The sequence below is a fragment of the Balaenoptera physalus genome, assembly GCF_965194825.1.
Source record: "Balaenoptera physalus genome assembly, chromosome: 1".
Classification (NCBI taxonomy): domain Eukaryota; kingdom Metazoa; phylum Chordata; class Mammalia; order Artiodactyla; family Balaenopteridae; genus Balaenoptera; species Balaenoptera physalus.
In genome coordinates, this window is record NC_138882.1 from 170,566,710 (window position 1) to 170,592,716 (window position 26,007).

At 41.3% G+C, this 26,007-nt stretch overlaps 1 protein-coding gene and 1 long non-coding RNA gene across 4 annotated transcripts in view; one reads left to right on the plus strand and one right to left on the minus strand.

The window, feature by feature from the left end:
• Positions 1-26,007, plus strand: part of LOC309637447 — a 188,285-nt gene that overhangs the window by 31,303 nt on the left and 130,975 nt on the right. The gene's annotated exons all lie outside the window — the stretch shown is intronic.
• ZBTB8B (zinc finger and BTB domain containing 8B) overlaps positions 1-26,007 on the minus strand; it is a 56,556-nt gene that overhangs the window by 15,361 nt on the left and 15,188 nt on the right. The window contains exons 3-4 of one of the 3 annotated variants that reach the window (XM_082411488.1): positions 24,855-25,086; positions 23,890-23,986 (exon numbers count right to left, since the gene is read on the minus strand). In XM_082411488.1, the coding sequence (XP_082267614.1) occupies positions 23,937-23,986; positions 24,855-25,086 (282 nt within the window). In that variant the 3' untranslated portion in view covers positions 23,890-23,936. Of the gene's footprint in view, positions 1-22,786; positions 25,087-26,007 lie in introns of those variants that run through there. The other 2 variants (XM_082411487.1, XM_082411486.1) reach the window with 2 other exon arrangements.

Here is a 26,007-nt window from a genome sequence, read left to right on the forward strand (position 1 = left end):
AACATCTAAATTGTTAAAATTTTAGAGAGCGCTCATCTTAAACTATTGCACCTATTTTAATTGGTATGAAGAAGCCCCCAAACGCTTCAAAATTCCAAAATAGCTTCATTGAAAGATCTGTTGTAGAAAGCTAATGAAAGTAATGATATAAAGGCACCTAAAGTCTTAACTGCTGCTCTCTTCTATCCTTTATTTTAGTACTCATTCTAGAAATCTTTTGAATTGCCTTTCCACTCAGAAGGCACTATTAAATGGTTACCTTTAGAAATGGGACCACATGAGGCCGTATGCAAGCCTCTTCAGATCAAAAGCCAAACTGACAACCATATTAGAGAATTTCTTAAACCCAGGGAGGATCCTCAAAAGTGTTTGTAAATAGATTACCAAAATGGGAGGCCTCCAGTCTGACTAAACTGACGATAGCTGATATTCAGAACCTAATAGGAATTTGGGGGAGGCCTTCTCCCCTAAGCTAAATGAGGGAAAGTAAAACATACCAACTTAGGTAAATGGGTGTGTCAGTCATTTGATATCATTGAGGTGACCACCCAGTTCTGTGAGAAAAAAAAGTGTCCATGTTTTACAAATCTAGTCTTTACAGGACCAGAGGTGTGGCTCCAGAAATAATCCAAATCCCACCAATCCCTGACATGTACACTCTGCAATATTTAAAATAGATAACCAACAAGGACCTACTGTATAGCACAGGGAACTTTGCTCAATATTATGTAACAACCTAAATGGGAAAAGAATTTGAAAAAGAATAGGTACATGTAAATGTTATAAGTGAATCACTACCACTCCCAAACCTCCCCTACTTATCTTAAAAGGCTTGTAAGTATTGAGGAAAAAAAAGATTTTTTTTCTGGCCTTAAGGGAACAAAGTCATCCTAGGAGGAATTTACTTTTCTCCTCAAGCCTTTGAGATGCAAGTGTTATACTTGGTCTTCTCCAGGAACACTTACCTCTGTCATCTTTTTAAAATGCAAATTTTGGGAAAAGGGGTAGGTAATTTGGAACTTGACTTGTCAAAGACAAATAGAAATACAAGTGCCGGGACTTCCCTGGTGGCGCAGTGGTTGGGAATCCACCTGCCAATGTAGGGGACACGGGTTCGAGCCCTGGTTCTGGAAGATCCCACATGCCGCGGAGCAACTAAGCCCGTGCGCCACAACTACTGAGCCTGCGCTCTAGAGCCCGGGAGCCACAGCTACTGAGCCCACGGGCCACAAATACTGAAGCCCACGCACCTAGAGCCCACGCACCTAGAGCCCACGCACCTAGAGCCCATGCTCCTCAACAAGAGAAGCCACCGCAATAAGAAGCCCGCGCACCACAACGAAGAGTAGCCTCCTCTCGCCTCAACTAGAGAAAGCCCGTGCGCAGCAACGAAGACCCAAGGCAGCCAAAAATAAATAAATAAATAATAAATTAAAAAAAAAAAAAAGAAATAGAAGTGTCTTCCACAAATGTCAGTAAAAAGGGTTTAGCCATCCACACAGGGTACCTTGATTTGTCCCATCTGCCAGAAACCCAATTTGAATCCAACCTCTTTTGTAACTGATGGGTTTTGCATTGTTGGACCTGATTCACAGCTGAAATTTTGGAATGGGAACTATGAGGTCTCTGTGTTTGTACATATCTATATGCATGTTGTAGTTGTGTGGCATTGACAAAATTACCTTGTAAAAGAGCTCTAATTGGCTTAAAGGAAGTCAAGCGCTTACATAAATACTCAGAAATATGAAAGAACCTGGCCAGAATGAATTTTGGGTTCACATGATCTGGGAAGTATTCAGTACTGAATTAATATCTGCTATTGAAGCTAGCTTAAGCTTGTTGGTTTAATATAGACATGTCTTTAGAATCATCAATGTTAAGTATAATACTTCTGCTGTACCTACATTTATTAGAGATCAAATAAGACCTTATTATATCTGTTGCAAGTGTGTTGGCAAGGAAAAAACTTTATGATGAAACTTTAAGTAAATATGAATGAGATAAGAGCTTTTAGGTAAACTCTATAGGAATAATTATGTTTTGGAAATGTGTACCTAAAACAGGCTCCAGATTTTTGTAACTTGCAACTAAACTAAGTTAAATGAAGAGAATTCATTGATTATCTGGGACATTTCAAATAGGATACAATATTGGGACATTGATTGCTGGGAAAGTCTAAGTTTACCTACCTTTGCCTTCTTAGGAGAGGAAGACTAAAGCATAAGTCTGTCAATCAGGAAACGCTGGTATGATAGTTTACAATTACTTGCTTCTTGGTTTTCACTAGAGATTAAGGTTTTAAGGTTAAGAATGATAAAAGAAACATTTCAGTATGCAAGGAAAGTAGGATGTATGTTCAGCAAAAAAGGCATGAGGAATGAAAATGCATTTTGTTAAAATAAAAAAAAAAAAAGGTGGTTTTATCCTAAAGCTGGTTGTTTCTGAATGGAAAAGAAAGTGAGGGAAAGATTAATATGGATCCAGAAAGGTGTGGATGAAGAACACAGAGTTTGGTTCATGGTCAGGACTGGCTAAGATAAGATTGAATTTAATTAAGAAAGTTAATTTTAAAGGTAAAGTGGTACAAAACCCAAATTTAGTTTTCTCTCTAAGAGGACAAAGTTTTCTTAAAATATTTAACTGCTTTTGGTAATAGATTGTTAGTTTCTTTGTGTTTAAGTGAGACCTGTATTTGCCATTGGGATATTTTATTATCACTGGTTGAGTGAATAGGTATTGTTTCAGAGTGACCTGTGACTCTATTTGACCAAGTATTTTAAAACTCTTTGGGACTTCCCTGGCGGTCCAGTGATTAAGACTTCGCCTTCCAATGCAGGGAGTGTGGGTTGTATCCCTGGTCAGGGAGATAACATCCCACATGCCTGGTGGCCAAAAAACCGAAACATAAAACAGAAGCAATATTGTAACAAATTCAATAAAGACTTAAAAAAATGGTCCACATAAAAAAAAATCTTAAAAAAAAAAAAAAACTCTTTGATAAATTTGACAAACTTCCCAAAGATCAAATTTGAAATGAAGTTCATTTGACCTCTAGTTAACTTTGAGGTGTTCCAAAGGGTTCTTGGAACACCTCAAAATATTTGTTTTCTCTCCATTTCAGAGAGAGGAATATTAAACTAATTAGGCTTATTCGGTTATGTTAAGTTACATGGGAAGCATTGTCAAATGAATGATAAGCCATCTCAGGTTATATTATATGGATAAATTTTTTAATTCATGTATTCTAAAAATTATATGGAATTCCTAAAAATCTGGTATGTCCTGATAAAATGTTACCAGTCATAATTCTGGTTATTGTAGCCAAGTTTCTTTATTGGTTACACTGTAATCAAGTGTTTAACTGTGACTTTTTAAGTCTTTTGTCATTTTTAGACAATTATCGTTGTACTCTGATGCTTTGCAAAATGCTTCATCTTCAAGAAGATTCAAGGCTTCCCTGGTGGTGCAGTGGTTAAAAATCTGCCTGCCAATGCAGCGGGCAGGGGTTCAAGCCCTGGTCCGGGAAGATCCCACAGGCCGTGGAACAACTAAGCCCATGCACCACAACTACTGAGCCTGTGCTCTAGAACACGCATGCCACAACTACTGAAGCCTGTGCACCTAGAGCCTGTGCTCCGCAGCAAGAGAAGCCACTGCAATGAGAAGCCTGTGCACAGCAACAAAGAGTAGCTCCCGCGCAGCAACAAAGACCCAACGCAGCCAAAAATAAAATAAATAAATTTATAAAGAAAAGAAGATTCATAGGAAGGACTTTTGAAAGTATATATCACACTGGATAAGAAATTTCAAAAAATCGAATGGGGGGCTTCCCTGGTGGCGCAGTGGTTAAGAGTCCGCCTGCCAGTGCGGAGGACACGGGTTCGAGCCCTGGTCTGGGAAGATCCCACATGCCGCGGAGCAACTAAGCCCGTGTGCCACAACTACTGAGCCTGTGCATCGGGAGCCTGTGCTCCGCAACAGGAGAGGCCGCGACAGTGAGAGGCCCGCGCACCGTGATGAAGAGTGGCCCCCACTCACCACAACTGGAGAAAGCCCTCGCACAGAAACGAACACCCAACACAGCCAAAAATAAATGATAAATAAATAAATTAATTAAAAAAAAATCGAATGGGAATGGCTGATGGTTTCATAAAAAGCTAACAAAAGGATTGGTTACTGAGTGAACTGGTGAATATGGTTATAATGTTTATGGTTTTCATCTGAAATGTCAGTGGTTTTAATCTATGTTTTCTAGATATAAGGAAATCTTTAAATTACACCTGTAAGTAGAAGTGAAACATTTATATTTTCTCTCTACCTGATCCCTCTAGAATTTGGAAACTCTTAGGTTCCCAGCAGCTTTCTCAGGTATATAAGGAAGGCCACCTCCTAACAGGTGCAGGAATCTCAAGGTATTTTGGGGACCTCAAGAAGAGAGGACTTCTCCCAAATCCATCACCCAAATCTATAGATATCATAGCCAAAATCTATGACACTCCCTTGGTATGGCTTTCCTGGCCTTTTAAAGTTCAATCTGAGATTCTTTGTGAAAAGTTTCAGCTCAGCTTAAAAGAGTCCATATGATCAATTAACCAGATATTTGGTAGAAATTAAGGTAATTTTAGAGACAAAAAGGATTATGTTCAGTGAACATTAAATTCTAGTCTTGTTAATTGAGGTCTATATTTACTGGCTAAGACACACTTCCCAGATAGCTCCTTGTAAAGTTTAGTAATTATAAAAGGACACTCTAAGTTTGTTTCTGACGTTTATCACAGTAATCTAACTTTGGATGAAGATCAGATTCGCCATGACCTGCAACCAGGAGATTATTCATACTGGAAAAGACATCAGATAAAGGACTTAGTAGTCATGTTCAGGCCTCTCCTGAATGAACTGCATCTCCTGTTTTTGACACCCGACTTCGACTAAGACCAGCGCTACCAGACTAGGATAAGAAGAAGACAACATCTGAAGTAGACAGCTACCCCAAGATCCTGGACCAGGCCTATGTATGACTACTTTGACAATTGCTCATACTTTTGCTTGTGAGCCAAATGTATTTCTTGGGCTTAATCATATGCAAGTTTCAAGTGAGCCAAATGTATTTCTTGGGCTTAATCACATGCAAACTTCAAAAATCAATGCAAGGGACTTCCCCAGTTGTCCAGTGGTAAAGAATCCGCCTTCCAATGCAGGGGACGAAGGTTTGATCCCTGGTTGGGGAACTAAGATCCCACATGCCGCGGGGCAACTAAGCCCGTACACCACAACTACTGAGCTCCCACGCCTCAACGAGAGATCCCACGTGCTGCAAACTACAGATCCCACGTGCCACATCTACAGAGCCCATGCGCCCTGGAGCCCGCGTGCCACAACTAGAGAGAAGCCTGCGTGCTGCAAGGAAGAGCCTATGCACCACAATGAGAAAGATCCTGCACGCCTCAACGAAGATCCCGCATGCCACAACTAAGACCCGATGCAGCCAAAATAATAATAATAATAAATTAAATTAAATAATAAAGTCTTAAAAAAAATCAATCCAATTGCTGGATTTATGGCCAATTACCTATGTCCAGTACACCCAGGTTGCCTTGGTGGATTTCACCTCTCCAAGACTCTAATTGAATGGTCTTGAGAAATTTTATTTTAAGGGAAAGAAAGTCTAGCACCCTGCAAGATAATGTTACCGCCAATATTACTTAGTGAGACCCCTTTTACCCGGCCAGTTAATGATGTCGGTTCTGGCCATAAATAGTCCTTTTTATAAGATATTGAATATTGGGTAGCTCCTAACAGGACCCAGTGGATTTGTGGAACAAGTTTATGACCTTGGCTCTCCCCAGGTTGGTTCGGGGGAGGCACAGTTGGTTTCCCTTGCGCTCAAAGTCACTCATTTACAAGCAGCTTTGGAAACAGCCCCTGCCAATCTGTCAGTCTGTCTTTAGTGCAGGCATGCTGGTTTCTATCAGTTTTCCAATGGTATGCCCATTTGGCCACAATATTTGTTAATTCATCTTATGACCCGTAAGGTGTCAAATTTCTGCTCTGAACAATCCTCTTCCCAGTTTAGGGGAAATCTAGGAAAATGATTTGATTCAGGAGGATTTTGGTTTAAATCCTTGCTAATGACATCGTTGCTCCTACTACCAATTTAAATTACAGTTTGTGGAACTTATAAGGTGATAGTTTCTTGCTTTTCACGCTGTGTGTCATCAGCTGGTACTAGGATAATTATGTCTAAACTTGAAACTACAGATCACCTCTATAGTTCTCTGTAAAATAATGGGCATACACAATGCACATGCAAGGAAAATTGGCTTAATGGCTTAAGTCCCTTATCGGAGAACCTAAAATTGGCTGTCAGCCCTTGCCAGACATTCTGCTAGTATAACCACCGAAAGAGAGAAACCGGGCTATTAGGACCCAGCATTGAGGGACATGATGGACACTGGGGCAGGCAAGCAGCCACCCTAGCTTCAAGGGACCTAATATTTGATCACCTAATGCTTTCTATAGAAATATTAATGATCAACAGCGGGAAATTGTGAAATAAAATTCATATTTTATGACAAGACAAGAAAAACTTAGTCTTGGAGGACTGATCTGATTCGATCTCCAGGTAGTGTCAGAATTGAGTTGAATTGTAGGACACACGGCTGGTGGTGGAGAATTGCTTGATGGGGCTGGAAACCCCACACATCTGAATTGGTATCAGAATTGCAAAGAACAAGGCATGGTTCCTGCCCTCCCGGAGCAGGAATTTGGGAGAAAAGGAAGTCCACTGGGACTAGGTCTAAAAGGAGAAGTAAATTTTCACCAGGGTGAAGTGTATATGGGTGTGTGGAGGGAGGAAGAGATAAGAGAGCAGAAGAAAACAAGAGCAAAAGCAACATGAAAGGGAGTGGTGTTTTCAGGGAGTACTGCAGATGATGCAAGTGGGAGAGTGATGTCATCTTTGAAGATGATGCCAGTTTGGTTGCATTAGCAAAAATATGACTCTCTTGAGTTAATATTTTTATAATTTTTCACTATGATTGTTTTAAGTTTTTTTTTTAAGTCTGATCAGTTTTTAAAAATACTTATTTATTTATTTATTTATTTTTGGCTGCGTCGGGTCTTAGTTTCCGTAGACGGGATCTTTGCTGCGGCATGCGGGCTGCGGTGCACTGGCTCCTCACCGGGGCCCGTGTGCTCAGTAGTTGTGGGCTTAGTTGCCCTGTGGCCTGTGGGATCTTAATTCCCTGACCAGGGATCGAACCTGCATCCCCTGCCTTGGAAGGCAGATTCTTAACCGCTGTCCAGGGAAGTCCCTAAGCCTGATCATTTTAAGTAGTATATTCTACTCGGTGGAAATATCCTACTTTCTTATGCTTACTTTTTTTCAGATCATGATCTAGGCCTGTACTGTCTGATACGGTAGTCTCTAGCCACAGGTGGCTACTGAGCACTAGAACTGTGGCCCTTACAAATTAAGTTGTCCTGTAAGTGGAAGCTACAAATTCCTGAGACTTAGTATGAAGAATGTAAAATATCTCATTAATAATTTCTTACATTGATTACATGCTGAAATGATAATATTTTCAGTATATTGAGTTAAACAAAATATATTATTAAACAAATAATTTTAACATTAATGTTAATCTTTTTTCTTTTTAAATGTGGCCACTAGAAATTTTATTTTTTAATTAACATACAGTAAAATTCACCCTTTTTGGTGCACAGTTCTGAGTTTTGACAAAGGCATAGAGTCACATAACTAGTACCACAATCAAGATGCAGAACAATTCTCTCTCACCCCCCAAAAAACCTCCCTTATGCTGAACCTTAGTAGTTAACACCCCTCCATCCCCCCCATCTCCTGGCAACCACGGATCTGTTCTCTGTCCCTATAGCTTTGCTTTTTCCAGAATGGCATATAAATGAAATCCTACAGCATATAGTATTTTTGTAAATTGTGAGATAGATATATAGATATCTATCTATATAGAGATATATATATATAGATAGATATCTATCCATATATAGAGAGATATATGGTTAAAATTTGCCAGTTTAAACATCAAGTGGTAGTTTTTTGAGTCTGATTTCTCCCACTTCACATAATTTATTTGAGATTCATCCATGTTGTTGCACGTAACACTAGTTCCTCCCTTCTTTATTGTTAAGTAATATTCCATTGTACAGATGTAACACCCATTTATCTATTCACTAGTTGAAGAACTTTTGGATTGTTTCCAGCTTGGAGATTTATGAAAAACAAAAAAGCTGCTATAAACATTCACATTGGATTTTTTTGTGTGAACCTAAGTTTTCATTTCTCTTGGGTAAATACTTAAAAGTATTTACTTATTAGGAGTAAATACTTAGGAGGGTTTCCAGGGCATACACTAGGTGTGCATTTAACTTGATAAAAAACTGCCACACTGCTTTCCAAAGTAGCTGTATCGGTTTTTCATTCCCACCAGCAACATATGAGAGTTCCTGTGCTCTACATCCTTGCCAGTGCTTGGCATTGTCAGGTTTTGTTTTTGTTTTTAGCCTCTAATAGGTGTGTGGTGGTTTTGCTTCGCATTGTGGTTTTAATTTGTATTTCCCTAATGACTAACGCCATTGACCATCTTTCCATGTGTTTATTTGCCATCCGTATATCTTCTTTGGTGAAGTTCAAATCTTTTGCTCATTTTTTAAAAATTGAGTTGTTTCGATGTGTTTCAAGATTATTTTTTAAAGAAAGCTTCAGCCCTGCCTCCAGTCTGTAGTCCTGCCTTCATGTTGAGATGTTGTAGACCTTGCCACTTTGTCTTCTTGTGTTTTAAAGCGTGTAAGGGACCTTCAGTCAACATCACAGAATTCCTGCAATCCAGACATCCACCAGAAAAGTTATCTTTTAATGATTGGCTGCTGACAAGCCCTTGCCAAAAGCCTGGTGTGTATGGTTGCTCAGAGGGTCAAAGGAATGTGCTATTTGTTCCTCTAGATTTTATGAGCTCTGTCTCTGCATCAAGTACACACTTAGACAATATGAGTTTACAATTTAGTATTGTGTACTTGGGGTTTATTGATGGTCCATATTAGAAAGAGCCCTTGTGAATTCTATAAAACTGCTGACAAAGAATTTGCCTATAATATTTTTTCAATATCCCTTTTATTTTTATTTATTTATTTATTTATTTCTGGCTACGTTGGGTCTTCATTGCTGCTCGCAGGGTTTTTCTCGTTGCGGTGAGCGGGGGCTACTCTTCGTTGCAGGGCGGGGCTTTTCATTGCGGTGGCTCCTCTTCTTGCGGAGCGCAGGCTCTAGAGCGCAGGCTCTAGAGCGCAGGCTCTGTAGTTGTGGCGCACGGGCTTAGTTGCTCCGCGGCATGTGGGATCTTCCCAGACCAGGGCTCAAACCTGTGTCCCCTGCATTGGCAGGTGGATTCTTAACCACTGTGCCACCAGGGAAGTCCCTCAATATCCCTTTTAGAGGGAACTGTTTAATAAATTCCTTTTAGAGTTTAGTGAGAGAAAAAATTCCTTTCTCCTGACAAATAGCCGTTTTCCTTTATTATACAATGAGAACTATTACATTTAGCCACCTTTCTGCTTATATTTTTGGCTGCTAGAAAACTCAGAACTATATTTAATATTCAGTTATACTAACGACCTTTAGCTTTAATTATCCTTTCGCTCTCCATGGCTTTTCACTGGTCCTGTACTGAGACAGTATCGTTCCAGTTACTTTTGCCGTACAGCATCCATCCCAAATTTGGTGGTATAAAACAACAACCATTTGGGACTTCCCTGGCGGTCCAGTGGTTAGGACTCAGCACTTTCACTGCCGTGGGCCGGGTTCAATCCCTGATCTGGGAACTAAGATCCCACAAGATGCGCGGTACAGCTAATAATAATTATAATTACAAAAGAACCATTTTATTGGGCATACTGATTCTGTGGGTTATGAATTCTGAAACGGTACAGTGGGGGCTGCTTTTCTCTGCTCCACCCCGTCCCGGGCCTCAACTGGTGACTAACAGCTAGGAGTTAGAATGTTAGTTGCAGGAGTCACTCCAAAACGGCTTCTTCACTCACATGGCTGAGGCTGGGCTGGAGAGGCTATGTACGTGGCCTCTCCACGTGGCTTGGCTTTTCACTGCACGGTGGCTGGCTTCCATGGGGCAGCAAACCCAGGGGGAGTGTCCCAAGAGCCAGCATTCCAAGAGAGCTAGGTGGAAGGCACATGGCCTTTCCTAGCGTCCGAGCATCACTTCTGCCATACACGACATGGTTGAGCCATCATAAGCCCACCCAGATGCAAGAGGAGAGTATAAAAGCCCCACCTCTCAATGATATAAGTATTGAAAAAATTAAATGTCACTTTCAAAACTACAGACATAAATAATACAAATAATAAACTCATGGCTGATCTTCAGTTAGAGAGATCTAAATAGAACGTGTCTCAGCATTTATCCCTGCTCAGACCACATGGCTAGAGGTGGGGGAGACACAAGGTAGGAGAGGCCTCTTCAGCTCCCTACCATCTTCCCATGTTTGTTATAGAGCCATTTTCTTTTTTTGACTTTTAAAAAAAATTTTAGTGGAGCAGAGTTGATTTACAGTGTTGTGTTAGTTTCTGCTGTACAGCAAAGTGAATCAGTTATACATCTACATATATCCACTCTTTTTTAGATTATTTTTCCATATAGGTCATTACAGGGTATTGAGAAGAGTTTCCTGTGCTATACAGTAGGCCCTTATTAGTTATCTATTTTATATATAGTAGTGTGTATATGTCAATCCCAATCTCCCAAATTAATTTTTTTTATTGAATGAAAGATTCTTTAAATTCTACAGTGCTTTACAATTTTCAAAAGTGTCACACACATGATTTCATATAATCCCATAATAACCTTTTTTTTCCCCCCTACCCTTATCTTGCCCCTCCTCCCTTCCCTCTCCCTGCTGGTAACCACTAGTTTGTTCTCTACATCTGTGAGTCTTATAGAGACATTTTTACAACTCACCAAAGCTGCAAAACTAAGGGGAAAAGCTAGCTAAAATTAGACATATTACTAATTTGTTAACAACAAGATTATTTGGGGCCCAAATAATTTTTTCAAAGGACTTTAAGAAGCTATTATTTCAGTCATGAAAGACTGATGACAGACATCTTTCCTTTTAATGACCAGACATCTTTTCCTCTAGTTGGGAATAGTAAGTTCAGCAAACACCTGAAAAGAGACAAGTCTAACAGCCATTATTCCTCGTTCTTTTCTTCCTCCCATTCCCTTCTCTTCCTGAATTATTTGGAAGAAATTCCTTTATTAAGCACCGAAAATGTGCTAAATATTATTGTTGTCACTCAAATAATGTTTCAAAGCACAGATTTAGCAGCTAATTTAATAATGTGATTAAAATACAACATTTCAGGGGTTAGCAAACTTTTCTGTAAAGGACCAAATAGTATTTTATACTTTGCGGGCAACACAGCTCTTCTACAATGATTCAGCTCTGCTGTCATAGGGAAAAGCAGCCATGGACAATTTATAAATAAATATGCACGACTGTGCTCCAATGAAACAATTTATGGGCACTTACATTTGAATTTCATCCAATTTTCACATGTCACAAAATAGTATTCCTCTTTTGATTTTGTTTCAATCACTTAAAATTTAAAAACCAATTTTAGTTCATGGAAAAATACAGGCAGTGAGCCAGGTTTGGCCTGTGGGCTGTAATTTGCCTACCCCTGCAAACTTAAATGAAAAAGCAGTGTACAGAATTGTATTCACGATATGATTTCCTATAACTTTAAAGAGGAGACTTACACATAAAGAAAAAGCTGAAAGTAAATTTACAAAATGTGGGTTTTGTTTTTTATTTTAATGCTAAGATGGTTGATTTTCCTCCCTGCAGCTTTTGGTAGTTTCAGATTTTATTGATAGGAATACTTTAATGATGGAAATAAAAGTTTTTGAAAGGATAAATGTAGTAGTATTCCCCTTAACAGCACATACACCAAAAATCAGTAAGAGAGAGAAAATTACAATGAATTCTGTGGTGTTGGGCTGGAATTGGATTTGCCTGTCTGTATGTCAATCTATCTCTCTGTTTATCTGTGTATCTATGGAAATATCCACTGAGAGGGCCTGAAAACAGCAACTCTTCATAAGCAAGGAACACACCATGCATCCAGATCTTGGTTTCTAAATAACGGTTCTCCACTAAAAAGAACCAAAGCTCCTTGGAGAAGTATCTGATTCTGGGACTGGGGCAGGAAAAAAGGACACGATGATCCTGGAACATCTTGTGTAAGAAAGGAACAAAGTGTTCAAATAACTATAGGGACACATCAAATGGACACAAAAGTTGGCTTCAATGGGCTTCCACTGGCCAAATCTGGGATACTTTGAGTATTAAAATAAATGATTGCAACAGATTACAGCCCAATGAATAAACAGGAAGCCATGAGTCCATATGACTTAATAAAATAAATAGTTGAGGGAGATTAAGAAGTACAAACTTCCAGTTGCAAAATAAATGAGTCACGGGTATGAAAGGTACAGTGTGGGGAATACAGTCAATAATTATGTAATGCCTTTGTGTGTTGAGAGATCATAACCAGACCTATCCTGGTGATCATTTTTGAAATGTACAGAAATATCTAATCACTATGTTGTGTAAAAGGAACTAACATAGTGTTGTAGGTCAATTATAGGTCAAAAACAAACAAACTCACAGAAAAAGTGATCAGATTTGTGGTTACCAGAAGGGGAGGGGGAGTTTGAGGGGGTGGGGGGGTGGGAATTGGATGAAGGCAGTCAAAACAGACAAACTTCCAGTTATAAGTACTAGGGATGTAATGTACAACATGATAAATATAACTAACACTGCTGTATGTTATATATGAAAGTTGTTGAGAGTAAATTCTGAGTTCTCATCACGAAGAAAAATATTTTTTCTATTTCTTTAATTTTATATCTATATGAGGTGATGGATGTTCATTAAACTTGTGATAACCATTTCTTTCTTTTTTTTTTTTTAAATTGAAGGCAAGCTTTTTTTTTTTAATTTATTTTATTTATTTATTAATGGCTGTGTTGGGTCTTCATTTCTGTGCGAGGGCTTTCTCTAGTTGTGGCAAGTGGGGGCCACTCTTCATCGCAGCGCGCGGGCCTCTCACCACCGCGGCCTCACTTGTTGCGCACCACAGGCTCCAGACGCGCAGGCTCAGTAACTGTGGCTCACGGGCCCAGCTGCTCTGCGGCATGTGGGATCTTCCCAGACCAGGGCTCGAACCCGTGTCCCCTGCATTGGCAGGCAGACTCTCAACCACTGCGCCACCAGGGAAGCCCAGTGATAACCATTTCATGATGTATATGACGCAAATCATTATGGTGTACACCTTAAACTTATACAGTGCTGTATGTCAATTATATCTGAATAAAACTGGGAGGAAAAATTAATGAATAAAATTTTAGCGGTTTGATGAGAAATGGGTGATGTATGTAGTTTCAAAGTATCTCGCTACAAATGGGAAAAGCGTACCTTTCCAGTGGAGAAGCTTGGCAGTCATCATTTTAATCAAGGATCAAAATGAACGTCATCAGTAATGAAACAAATTGACAAACAAAGTGGGCCACTGATGTGATGCTTTGAGAAGAACGCATTGAGAGTCCTGTGAGAGTCCTGCCTAAACGCATAGCCTGAATCTAGTCGAGACGAGACACACAAAACCAAGAGAGGGAGAGTCTACAGATTAGCTGGCCTGCCCTCCCACCCGCCACCACCTCCGCCGCTCCATCCGATGGGCCGCTCACTCGCCACGCAGCCTGAGCCCGGCCAGCCGCCGACCCTCCGGGAGTCCTCGGCACCCGACGGCTACAGTCTTCGGCACCGGCTCCGCGCCGCCTTCCCGCCGCCGCCGCCAGGAGGCTCCGCGCGCCTTCCCGCCTTTCCCCGCGCTGCGGCCGAGCTGGGCCGAGCGGCCAGGGGGGCGTGGCGCTCGGCGGGGGCGGCCCGGAGGGCCCGGCCATTGTCCCGCACACCCTCTCAAGCGCGGAGGCGGGCCGGGCCGGGAGGGCGCGGCAGCCGAGCAGTCCGAGAACCGGTGCGCCCCACCACCACGCGCCCTGCCGCCGCCCCGAGGCCGGGTCCTCGGAGCCGGACGGCCGCGTCTCCTTTGTGACCGTCTCCAGCCCCTCCGAGCCGGCGCGCCGCCGCCCCTGCGCCCGAGGCTGCAAATGGTGCCCGCTCGCCTCTGCGCCTTCCGCCCTCTCGGGGCCCGAGGACGTCTGGGGGGCGCCGCACCCGGGCCGCATCCTGCCGCCACCGCCGCCGCCCGGGGCCCGCGGCGCCTCCGCCCGCGCCTGGACCAGCAGCGAGGCTCGCGGGCCAGTCCCGGGGCTGCCCTGACGCCCTCCCGGGAATACCTACGGGAGTACCGCTAACTAGACTTTTTTTTTTTTTGTAAAATGCATATAAAATTTATCATTTTAAAGTACAATTCAGTGGCATCAAGTATAGTCACAGTGTTGTACAATCATCACCACTATCTAGTTCCGGAACTTTTTCATCACCTCAAAGGGAAACCACCCATTACATCTGAGTGGTTATATCCCCAACCAGCTGCTGGCAACCACTACTCTGCTTTTTGTCTCTGTGGATTTGCCTGTTCTGAGTATTTTCTATAAATGGAATCATACAATACGATATCCTTTGTGACTGGCTTATCTCACTTAGCATAATGTTTTCAAGGTTCGTCCATGTTGTAGCATGTATCAGGACTTCATTCCTTTTAATGAATAAATAATATTCTGCTGTATGCATACACCACATTTTGTTTTTATCCTTTCATCAGTTGATGGATATTTGGGTGTTCCCACCTTTTGGCTATTATGAATAGATCTGCTAAGAATGTTTGCGTACAAGCTTTTGTTCGAACAGCTGTTTTCAAATTCAATTCTTTTGGGTATATAACTAAGTAGATTTTTGCTCCCCTTCTAATGGAAAACACAACAGCCATCTGCAGTTTTCCTCCCATTGATTCTAGGAATTCCTGGAGCTGTATGAGGCATGCTCCCAAAAAATTTCCTGTCTGCCTTGACTTTCTTGGTATAGGAGACATATATGTCAATATAGCTGCCCTCTCCAGGGCCCCTTCTCAGGGGCTCTGCCTCTCATACTGTCATCACCCACCCAAGTAACATACAAAAAATATCCCCTGACCCCTCGACCCCCAACCCTCATCTCCAGCCAGAGCCCTCCTCTGCCCAAGTTACCATGTGACCCAAGGGAACCCATCCTTTGCTGGGCAGAAACTGAGGTGTTTTCTTTTGGAGGATTTTAACTGAAGGACAGGTAGGGGCTGGGGCAGTCATTTAGAATTGATAAATGGGCAGAAAAAAGCTAGTCTGAGAATGGCTGGGGAGCCTCACACAGGCACAGCAAGGCGGACAAGGACCATAACAGCCTCAGTCCTGACTTTCTAATTCTGGGTGATCCGCTGACTTCCTCTCCTAGAACACTCAAAATGTCGCTCATTTTACTTTTGAAATAAATCCTCTTAAAACTGTTCTCAAACTTCAGGTTGAAGCAGAATGCTTCTAGGGATGATGCTGATGTTGCTGGTCCTAGAACCATACTTTGAGAACCATTGTCTTAAGCTTGCTTGAGTGCCTGTTCCTTGAAACCAAAAGTGCCCTGACAAAGAGGGGCGCTTGGATGTCTGCTGCTGCTGAATTCAGGGGTGCCTGGGAAAGCTGACATCCCAGCTGCCTTCAGTGCTAACCATTAGAGGCTGTCCCAGCTGGATTTCTTTCTTTCTTTCTTTCTTTCTTTATTTGGCCACGCCACGCAGCTTGCGGGATCTTAGTTCCCCGACCGGGGATTGAACCTGTGCCCCCTGCAGTGGAAGCGCGGAGTCCTAACCACTGGACTACCAGGGAATTCCCTGTCCATCTGGATTTAACCTCTCTTGCTACTGCCTGTGAGCCACAGCTGTGCTGAGACTACATCAAGGAAGTGCAGAGTTACAGAAGTGCAGGGCAGTCAGTGCTCCTGCCCTCCCACTCCGTCTCAAGCTTTGGCATCAGATGTTCAAAGCAGTGAAGTTTGAGCCCCCAGCATCTCACCAAGATCTTGGATCATACTCACTGAGTTTCTGCCTGTAGCTCTCACACCGAAGGCTCAGGCATACTTCGTTGGAGCTGAGACAAATGACTCTCTTTTCTCCTGGTCAGATCCTTCCAGTGACTTCCCCCCAAAACTTCATACACATCAGCTGTGCCCTTTCACTGACTCTCATACATACCAGACATGTTTAAATCCTAGTGATGTTCACAGATTGGTTCATACATACCCAGATTGGTTTAAATCCTTGTGATGCTCACCAGATTGGTGGAACCTACCTCATCTCCATCATCTCTACATAAGGAATAACAGATCTCACGTCCCATCCAATAGTCTAGATCACAGGTGGGCAAACTATAAAGTTCTGATAGTAAATATTTTGAGCTTTGTAGATGAAAGGCGTCTGTTGCAACCACTTATCTTTGCCCCTGTAGGGCAAAAGCTGGCATATACAATACGGAAAGGAATGGGTGAGCTTGTGTTCTAATAAAACTTTATTTGCCAAAAACAGGCAGCAAGCAGATCTGACCCAACCTCTGCTCTAGACAGTAACTTTTTTTGCTCATTACTAAATGAAGTTAATGAGTCTTCAAACAGATGGAAAGTGTATATAGTGTTAGCAGTTCTATATTGTTATGAGGGAATCTTTTTAAAATCTATAGGCTGTAAATGCTTTTCTCAAGAGCTGGCAGTGAGCCCAGCCAATCTTAAATAAACCTGCCTCAACATTTTTTAAAATGTAAAATTATATCAGTACATTGCTAAAACTGAACCAACTTCCTGTCTTCAGAAGATAAATATTTGAAACTGTTTAAGCAGAAATAATATTTAAAACACGACTTAAAGATTTATGTTAAAAATGGAATGCCAAAACCACAGAAATGAGAAGTCACATCTAAATTATATAGATTATATCCACCAATTTATTACTTCATTCTGTCTTATTTTTAGTTCTTTATATATAAAGAGTAAAAATAGCAAAACAACACACTTGGGGACAACATTGAATCATATAAACAGACCTGGTACATAACCACTATAACATAAAGACCAATTCAATTCGAAAAAGCAGAAAATTTCCCACTCCTTAAAAAAGGTATCAGTTGCTATTGTTTTAATGGTCAGGATCACTTCCAACTTTGTCTTTTTTTTTTTTTTTCTGATAGTTTTGACAAGTGCCTTTGTTAGAGGAACTAATCCACTTGGTAACTTGGCAGCCAAAGATAAAGTCAGTTTCTATTTTTCTTCTAAGAGTTGTTGGAAAGTGTATGCCTGTAGACCTAAGCACTTAGAAAGGCTGCACCTTTTCTGATTTTTGTGTTATCTGCCATTGCTTTTGCTTATATTGCATCCCGCATCGCCCACTCATCAAGGGGTGGTCAGTCTTCTTTCACAGAATCTAAAACGTCCTGGCTTGGAATACTCTGCCCAGAAACTGTCTAATATAAGGAAGTAATTGGTCCTAATACCAGGGGACAGAGGTGGGAAAGGATGTTGATGGAAGCTTCTTCTGTTTAGAGCTCTATTTAATAGCTCTCATTGTTTTGTGGGAGGTTTTTCTTAACTAATATTATATTCATAAAATTTCATGTAAAATAATTGCCCTGAGAAAACCAGTTAACTAAGTTTAAATGATGAAGGATTATTAACTCATTCATGTGAGAGGCTCAACCCTCAATGTATTTCATTCATTCTAAAGAAACTGTTTTGACCATTTTGACCTTAGCCATTGTAAAACTTGCAGTTATCTAATTTGGGTCAATTTTGAATCTGGGAGGTACAGAAAATAGTTAAATTACGTTTGTTTCTGAAGACAAAATGAGCAATAAAGGAACAAAAGACTCTTCCTTGAACCCAGAGCAGGCTGTTCCTATTCTAAATTTGTCACTAGGTGTCTTAATCTGACTTTTTATAAATCAAAACAAAAATTTAGTTTGAGATTATTCCCTGTTTACCCCCAGGTTTATTTAACCAAATTAAAGATGATTTACATTAATTTTAATCCCAATCTTGATATCATTAACAACCAGGATCACTGCTTCTACGTATTTTTAGATTGTCAAGTCACCAATCGTTTTACTTTTAACTTTTATATATTAGCACAGAACTTTAAGTAAAATTAGCTTTTGCAGTAGATTTGTTAAAATCCACTGAGTCAAGAATTACCTAAAATACATTTTCACTCAATACCATAATATTATATGGGTTGCTGTCTTAAAAATATGTGGGTTTTTGTTTCAAATATGATTGTCCTTGTCACCTTCCCGGAATCACACCCAATTTATATTTCAAAAAATCAGGGGCTTCCCTGGTGGCACAGTGGTTAAGAATCCGCCTGACAATGCAGGGGACACGGGTTCGAGCCCTGGTCCGGGAAGATCCCACATGCCGCGGAGCAACTAAGCCCGTGCGCCACAACTACTGAAGCCCGTGCGCCTAGAGCCTGTGCTCCACAAGAGAAGCCACCGCAATGAGAAGCCCACGGACCGCAACGAAGAGTAGCCTCTGCTCGCTGCAACTAGAGAAAAGCCCGCGCGCAGCAACGAAGACCCAATGCAGCCAAAAATAAATAAATAAATAAATTTCCAAAAAATCAGCTAGAGAGGTTGGCAAAAGTAATTTCAGGATAATGTTGTAAATTTTTTAATTTGAAAGTTTTTACAAAGTGAATACATTAATATCAAATACCTGATACATATTAGATAAGTGGACAATAAAATTTCGATTTGTCGTGTGTGTACGTGTGTGTGTGTGTGTGTGTGTGTGTGTTGATGGTGGTTTATGTTGTTTCAAATATGTGTGGGTATTATAGGAAAAGAAATTAAATTAACTCCCTCATGTTCAACATGTGATTTCCCCCCTCCCTGTCTAAGCATTACAAGAATTCAGGCCAGGATCACACAAAGCCACATGAGGCTAAAATAGCCATTTCCTCTTCTGGGGTTTTAGTTTGATAGGTACCCAAGGAAACAAATGCTGTCTACAGATGGTCTTTGCTGCCTGCCCAAACATGTTTGTTTGTTATCAGCGTTGGCCTGACAAGATCTGTTTTCTGAGCCTAACTAGCTGTGTGGGAACTAAAAACTAGTCATTTCATCTCTCTGTAAAATCACTCTGGAGGAGATTATCCTCAAAGTCCTTTCCGTTTCTCAAATCCTTTGATTTAATGGTTCTGTTCCATATCTATCTGGTCTGGGAATTAACTAGTTTACATGGTCAACCAAGACCCGATCCATATGCAATAGGGCTCCTCCACATCTGTCACAGTAACAATACCTTTCTTCTAACTTATTACAGGGGGTGGAGAAGTTATTTGTTGGTAGGTTACTTGTTGCTGTTTCTTTTCTTTTTTTTTAAGATTTTTTGTTTTTGATGTGGACCATTTTTAAAGTCTTTATTGAATTTGTTACAATATTGCTTCTGTTTTTTGTGGGTTTGGGTTTTTTTTTTATGTTTTGGTTGTTTTGGATGTGAGGTATGTGCGATCTTAGCTCCCCGACCAGATATCGAACCCGAACCCCCTGCATTGGAAGGCGAAGTCTCAACCACTGGATCGCCGGCGAAGTCTCAACCACTGGATCGCCGGCGAAGTCTCAACTACTGGATCACCAGGGAAGTCCCTGTTGTTGTTGTTTCTTGAATAAGAAAACCACAGCATCTGATGCATATTTTCTAACAACTAGGATATTCTGAATTTTTGTAATATTTTTATATACCTGAATAAAGCATGTAATTTAAACACTGTTAATGTCCAAAGCCACCATGTTTGGAAAAGGCTGGAAATGTCAGAAACTATTTAAGTTGCTTATAAATTGTATCCCAAAGCAAGAAGTTTACTGGACGGGAAGGACCACAACAACAGTAGCTTAGACAAGAAAGGCTTCTCTGAGGCTCTAAGACTGGGCTGGTTGCTCTACCCAAGCACTTTCAGGGCACCCTGTCCTTGCCCCTATTGTCACACCCCAAACTGTGTTGTTTGTTGGCCCCCCTGATTACACAGTGCAAGTTCTGGGAGGACAGGAATTGTTCATTGATGTACCCTTGACAGTACATCAGGGGTACAGTGCCTGACACATGATAAGGACTCCATAAATGATTATTGAATAACTGTTGAATAAATAACTGGCCGTCCTCGCTTATTGCTCTGCCAGGAGCAACAGAAGCAGGCAAGGGTAGCATCACATGACACAGAAATAAGAGGCACCATTATCAAGAGCCTAGTGTTTGGTGGTTGCCAGGTGGACATAGGTTCCTATCAAAGTGTGATCGATGGGATCCACAGAAATTTCCATTCAATGATGTCCCTATAGTATGTTATACTATACCTGCCTACTCTGGGTAGCATCAAAGGACACAAGACATTTTGATGGGACCATTTATCCAACTCTTACACATACCTCAGCAAAATTTGCAGTGTATTAATCATGAGTAGCTAAGCACAAAGAATGAATACTCTTCAAGGAAAAGTGAGTTGGTGTGGGCTATATTTTAACAGGAAATTCCTCTGGCTATATTTCATAGGAACTAGGTGCAGTAACTGTTGTGTAATTGCTCAGCATACCGTTTGGTAAAGGATTAACAAAACCTTTTTCCCTTCTGTGTGAGAATTTAACCTTGGGTTAACTTTCTAGCTCTGTTCCCCTGGCAACCTAATAAAGAGTAGTATATCAACCATGTTGCTAGGCAACATTACATATGGTAGAAATGACCCCGAACTGGTGAACTGTATCCAGACTGGGAGAACTACAAATGCCTGATAGGAAGCCACACCTCTGGGCTTCCCGAACCACAGTGACTCTTGGAAGAGACATGTCTCTTGTGGGGACACTGGAAGTTATTTCTATGGAGTTGTTATAAGAGATACTTGCCCCCCTGGGACAAGAGGCTTTTAAGCCAGAATAGCTTCCATACTTGCCTGATGTGGGTCTGTCTCCTTGCACCTGAACCACAGGGACAGATGCAAGGACTCCGACGGAGAAGCAACATCTGGCTCTGCCCTGCTGGGGAGCCGTGCTTCCCATCCTATGTCCTTCTAAGCGAATCTGCTGTGGTAGTTTATGAGTTTGAATGTTTCTAAACATTCGATTGTGCCTAAGTAGACCCCTGGAGGACACTATATTACTATTTGCTTGCTTTTTCTGGTGGCAGGAGAAGCTCCTCAGAGACTATGGATAGTAGAAAGATGTGAAACTGTCCGGCATATTCTTCTGCTTCCAAAAAATCCTAATCATACCCTTCACAGTCTGCATGACAGATAATCCATATCCATTACGCATGATCAAGACATATATCTCAAATCGATGCCTTCCCTTAAAATCGCCAAGCTTGTTACTGCTAACCCTTCTTCATCTAAACACATAATCCCAATCCTAACGCCCAATAATTTTTAATATGCTACTGACAGAGGGCCAAAAAAAATCAAATGATGGATATAAAAATTGTTTCCCCAAGCCACAGCTGTCAATGAAGCACTGGCAGTAGTAAAATTATCCATCTGGAGGGTCAGAACAGATGCTAAATGTCCTCCTCAAGTTATGAAGCTTCCATATCATCTGATCACAATGGTGTGAGTTAGTGTCACCTTTGAAAACTAGGACGTATTACAAACCAGGCAAACTACTCTTGCCAAACAAACAACTTTTCATTTATCTCTACAGAAGCATTATTTGAAGAAAAGAATTCAAATTTTCAGAGCTTTAATGAAAGGTTTGAGGAACACAGCATTATTTGGTGGAAATATGGAGCAAAAATCAATGAAAACATTGCCTATCATAAGCAACTGAATAAAGCACCCCCCTTTTGGGGTAAAAAGATAGCACGAACACATGAAAGCACAAAGCAAGCAACAAAGGACCAACAATGACAGGAAGTACAGTGGTAATGCTCAAAACAGAGTGTAGCAGGGACTTCTCACCCACCCCATCCCCTTGCCCCTCTCTACCCTATTACACTACACTTCACAGAGATAATTCTATTGTCAGTGCACAAAAGACACACAAGAAAAACCTAGACATCCAAATGAAACAGCAAGAATTCAAGTGACCAAAGGCCACTCCAGTCTCCCCACCGCCCTCAGAATCAGTGCATGCAGCCCTGCCTGTTGCCTTTCTCTACGTGGGGTTTATTACAACATCAATTCACAACAACAACAAAATAAAAAACCCTTCGTAGTATTCTGAACCTCCAGAATACTCAATTTCACAACATTCTGCAGACCACTGGGTCAATAGCTTTCTTAAGGAATATTCAAAGTATAGTGACCACCAAAATATTTACATCAGACTGGCATCTTTCTGCCAAATGACCAGAAGCCATGATGCTCTATGTCATTTCTAAAGGTATTACAGATCCAGGCCTTATTTATATTCCTTTCCAACACCTGTGAAAGCCTGTTCCCTTCTCCCAAAAGAAACAATTTCCCAAGGGTACCACTTTTCAATCCCATTACAAATAAAAATCCTGTTCCCATCCATGCAGTATATGTAATATTAGAAAAAAAATCCCTTTGCAAACTTGGACTGAATATGCCAGAAAGATGCCAAATATAAACTAAATCACTAATGGTCTGTGTTGGGCCCAACTGTGAATTCACTTATAAAAATATCACCAACTCCACAAATTAAACCTCAAAGACACTGTGCAGATTATAAATACTGACCACCAAATGGGAACATAAATTTAAAACTGAGGACAGTTTATTATCTGATAGTCCACACAGAGGAAGTATCTCCTTTAAAAGTGACAGAATTCAGCGACCGAATTCAGTTATTCCCAATGCCAACACGCAAACTCCAAACAGCCAATGTCTCCAGACATTGCCAGATATATGTACTCTGGGGGGCAAAATCACCCCCAGTTGAAAATCATTGTCTTAGAGTGTAATCTCTAATGTAAAATTTTTTATTTTGCACCCAGTGATGTGAATAGGTTATGGGGTCACCAGAGAGGATCACTGCTCTGCCAGAGAAAGCAGGCAGAGCGTTGAACTGTGAGGTAGAAAAGTCATATTAAAACATCAGAAATGCTTTGAATGGAGAGAGCGAAAATATCAAACATAACTCCCTGCAAAGTATATCTTCTACACCTCCTTTTAGGTTTCCCTTTTGCTAAGGTCCTGCTTTTAAAACAATGCTAATATTTTCATTTCTGGTAAGAAGTGTTTCTGGTCCTTGAAAATTTTCAATGTGTAATTCTTGATCTAGAACAATAATTTTCCAAATATCTCTGTTAATAGACTGGTTTTTAAACTTCCAGTCTACTTCAGGCCAATGTGTGGTCCTACTGTGTGGACTGGGACCCAGGAATTCAGCTGCTGTCTGGGGCCAGCACCATCCTAGGGTTCTAACTTCTATTGAGAAGTACAGTTTAAACACCTCCTGAACCCTTCAATGCTAACATTTATTTACAAGCCAATTTACAATTTTTTGATTATCTCTTTTTGTTCAAGAGGCAGAAAGGAAAGTGTTTTTGTTTTGTTTTTTACCATCTTTTGAAATACAACTATAGTAAAATTAAAGGAAGAAAATTCATTTTGGATATTTAACATAAGACAAAATTATGAAAGTGCCTCAAATATCTTTAATCCCTAATATTTCCTGCTCTTTAGACTTTTAAAGAAGTACAGTCTCTTTTGTTAGAATAATTGCATGGCTGCAGAGTGGGTGAAAAGCAGACTTGTTTTAAAAACCTGTTCTTCTAAGTAACCTTCCCTTTCCCTCCAAAGGATCTTTTAAAAGGTAAACAATTTAGACATATAACTTGCTTATATTGGCTTACCTTTTCCCTCCAATTAAAGTTCTATTCATAAACGAAGTAAAGGAATGTCAGTGGTGGCTGCATTTCCAGGTTACACAGCAGTGGCTCTTGGAAATGGCTGGAAAATGCATAGGAGCATTTTGAGTTTTGCCCAAATGCCTTGTTTTATGATCATAAAACAGGTTATTTGTGTGCAAAGAATTGTTAAATCCCAAGCCATACAGGGAAACCACCCAGACCTGGGCTCTCAGGCTCCCTTCCCGGGGCTAACTTAAAATTTAATTCAACGGGGCAAGTCACAGTGCCATAAGGAAACTTTCAGCTCATTTCCATGCTTGTCTGCACATAAATGCCCCCAGCCTTTAAAACTGCAATCTTAGATTTAGAAAGTAATTTTTACAGTCATATAGCCAGACGGCCCTGTCTGCCTTATATCAAGGAAACTTTCTCCTTAATACTTCACCAGAAAATTAAAGTACGGAATTCATTAGGAGAGGCTTGGCAGAAGTAAGATTGATCTCAAAATTTAATATGTTCTTGCCCACCTTTTCAGAGAAAGAGGATGACGACACAGGAATGCAGAAAGATTGAGACACTATGAAAAAAGTATGGAGATTTTCTTATCTCCCTCCCAACCAGAGTTTGGATGCACGGCAGGAAAAACGGGACGCCTCAGAGCCAACCCTGATTCACTCAGAAAGCTTTCAGAAATCAGGGGCGGCACTAAAAAGTCCTTTGAGTCACAGAATCCAACCTCCACCATGTAGTCTAACAGAAATGCAAATAATTAACAGTGAAAAAATGTTCCTCTCAGGGTTCCACAAAATTGGACAAAGAGTGGCTTTCAACCACAGAACTGGCAAGAACAAATTCTAAACCCGCTTCTCCACTAATTTATTGCTACGTAAGCGTCTCTCCATCTAATAAGCTGGGCTGAACTTGGGGTCTATCATCCGAATCCTCTCCGCCGGGGTCGTTTTCCTCACCAGACTCCACGTAGATTGGCCAGTCATTGTCTGTGTCACTCTTTTCTTGGCTCTCGGACGAAGCCTCCACCAGGCTAAGGTTGATGGGCATCAATTCGTCATCATCATCATGTGTGTCTGTAACGCAGGTGCAGCTGTCACACAGCCCGAAGCGCCGCAGCCCCTGTGACAGGTGACTTGTGAAGGTTCTTCTGCAGCCCTTGCAGATAATTGGACGGTTGGACCTATGGACCTAAAATCACCAGCACAGTAAATGTCACAGAAAAGGGGTTGAGTCATGGCCTTCAGGGCCCCATGAGACATGGCCCCTCGTTGACCCTCCAGTCTCATTTCTCACCACTCTCCCTCTTGCTCTCTCTGCCACAGTCTCAGCCTCACCAAGGTCCTTTCCACCCCAGGGCCATCGGACATGCGTGGAGTGTGCCCTCCTCCCCCCGTCACCTCTCCCTCCTTACTAATGCCTTTCCCCACCCCACCCCCAGCTGTACCACGCAGCTTACGGGGATCTTAGTTCCCCAACCAGGGATGGAACCCGCGTCCTCGGCAGTGAAAGCTCAGAGTCCTAACCACTGGACCGCCAGGGAATTCCCACTAATGACTTTCAAGGAAGTCTTCTCTGATGCTCCAGGCCAGATTAGGTCCCCCAGCTACATAGTCTCACCTATACTTCTCCCTTTGTTTTATTTCTAACAAATCATTGGTAAAATTCACTAGATTCTAAGCTCCAAGAGGTCACGGACTATCCTCATTCATGTTCTCTGTCCTCTGTCACATTTGTTACTACATCCCTAGTGCCTGGCATATAAAGGGCACTCAGTGAACCGATTAGGATTTTAGGCATGGCCTCTTACGTACCTTGGATTGTTTAGTTATTAGGAAGGCAGATTTGCCAGACAGTGTATTCTCTAAAAGTGCCAGCAGATGCTTCACCCTTGACTTTTTCATTGATAAATGCATTCCTTACTTATGAAAAGAGAACCTGATCTCCTACTCCATGCAGCTCCTTGTGAGGGCAGCAGTCCCAGGGGTCCCCTCTGTATAAGGAACTATCTTTCTAATGCATGCACTTTTCAGGAACTCCAGCCAATAGGGGATCTGTGAATCAATCAGAGCCTCTCTTTTAGAGAGCTCTGGATGCAGGATACACACAAGA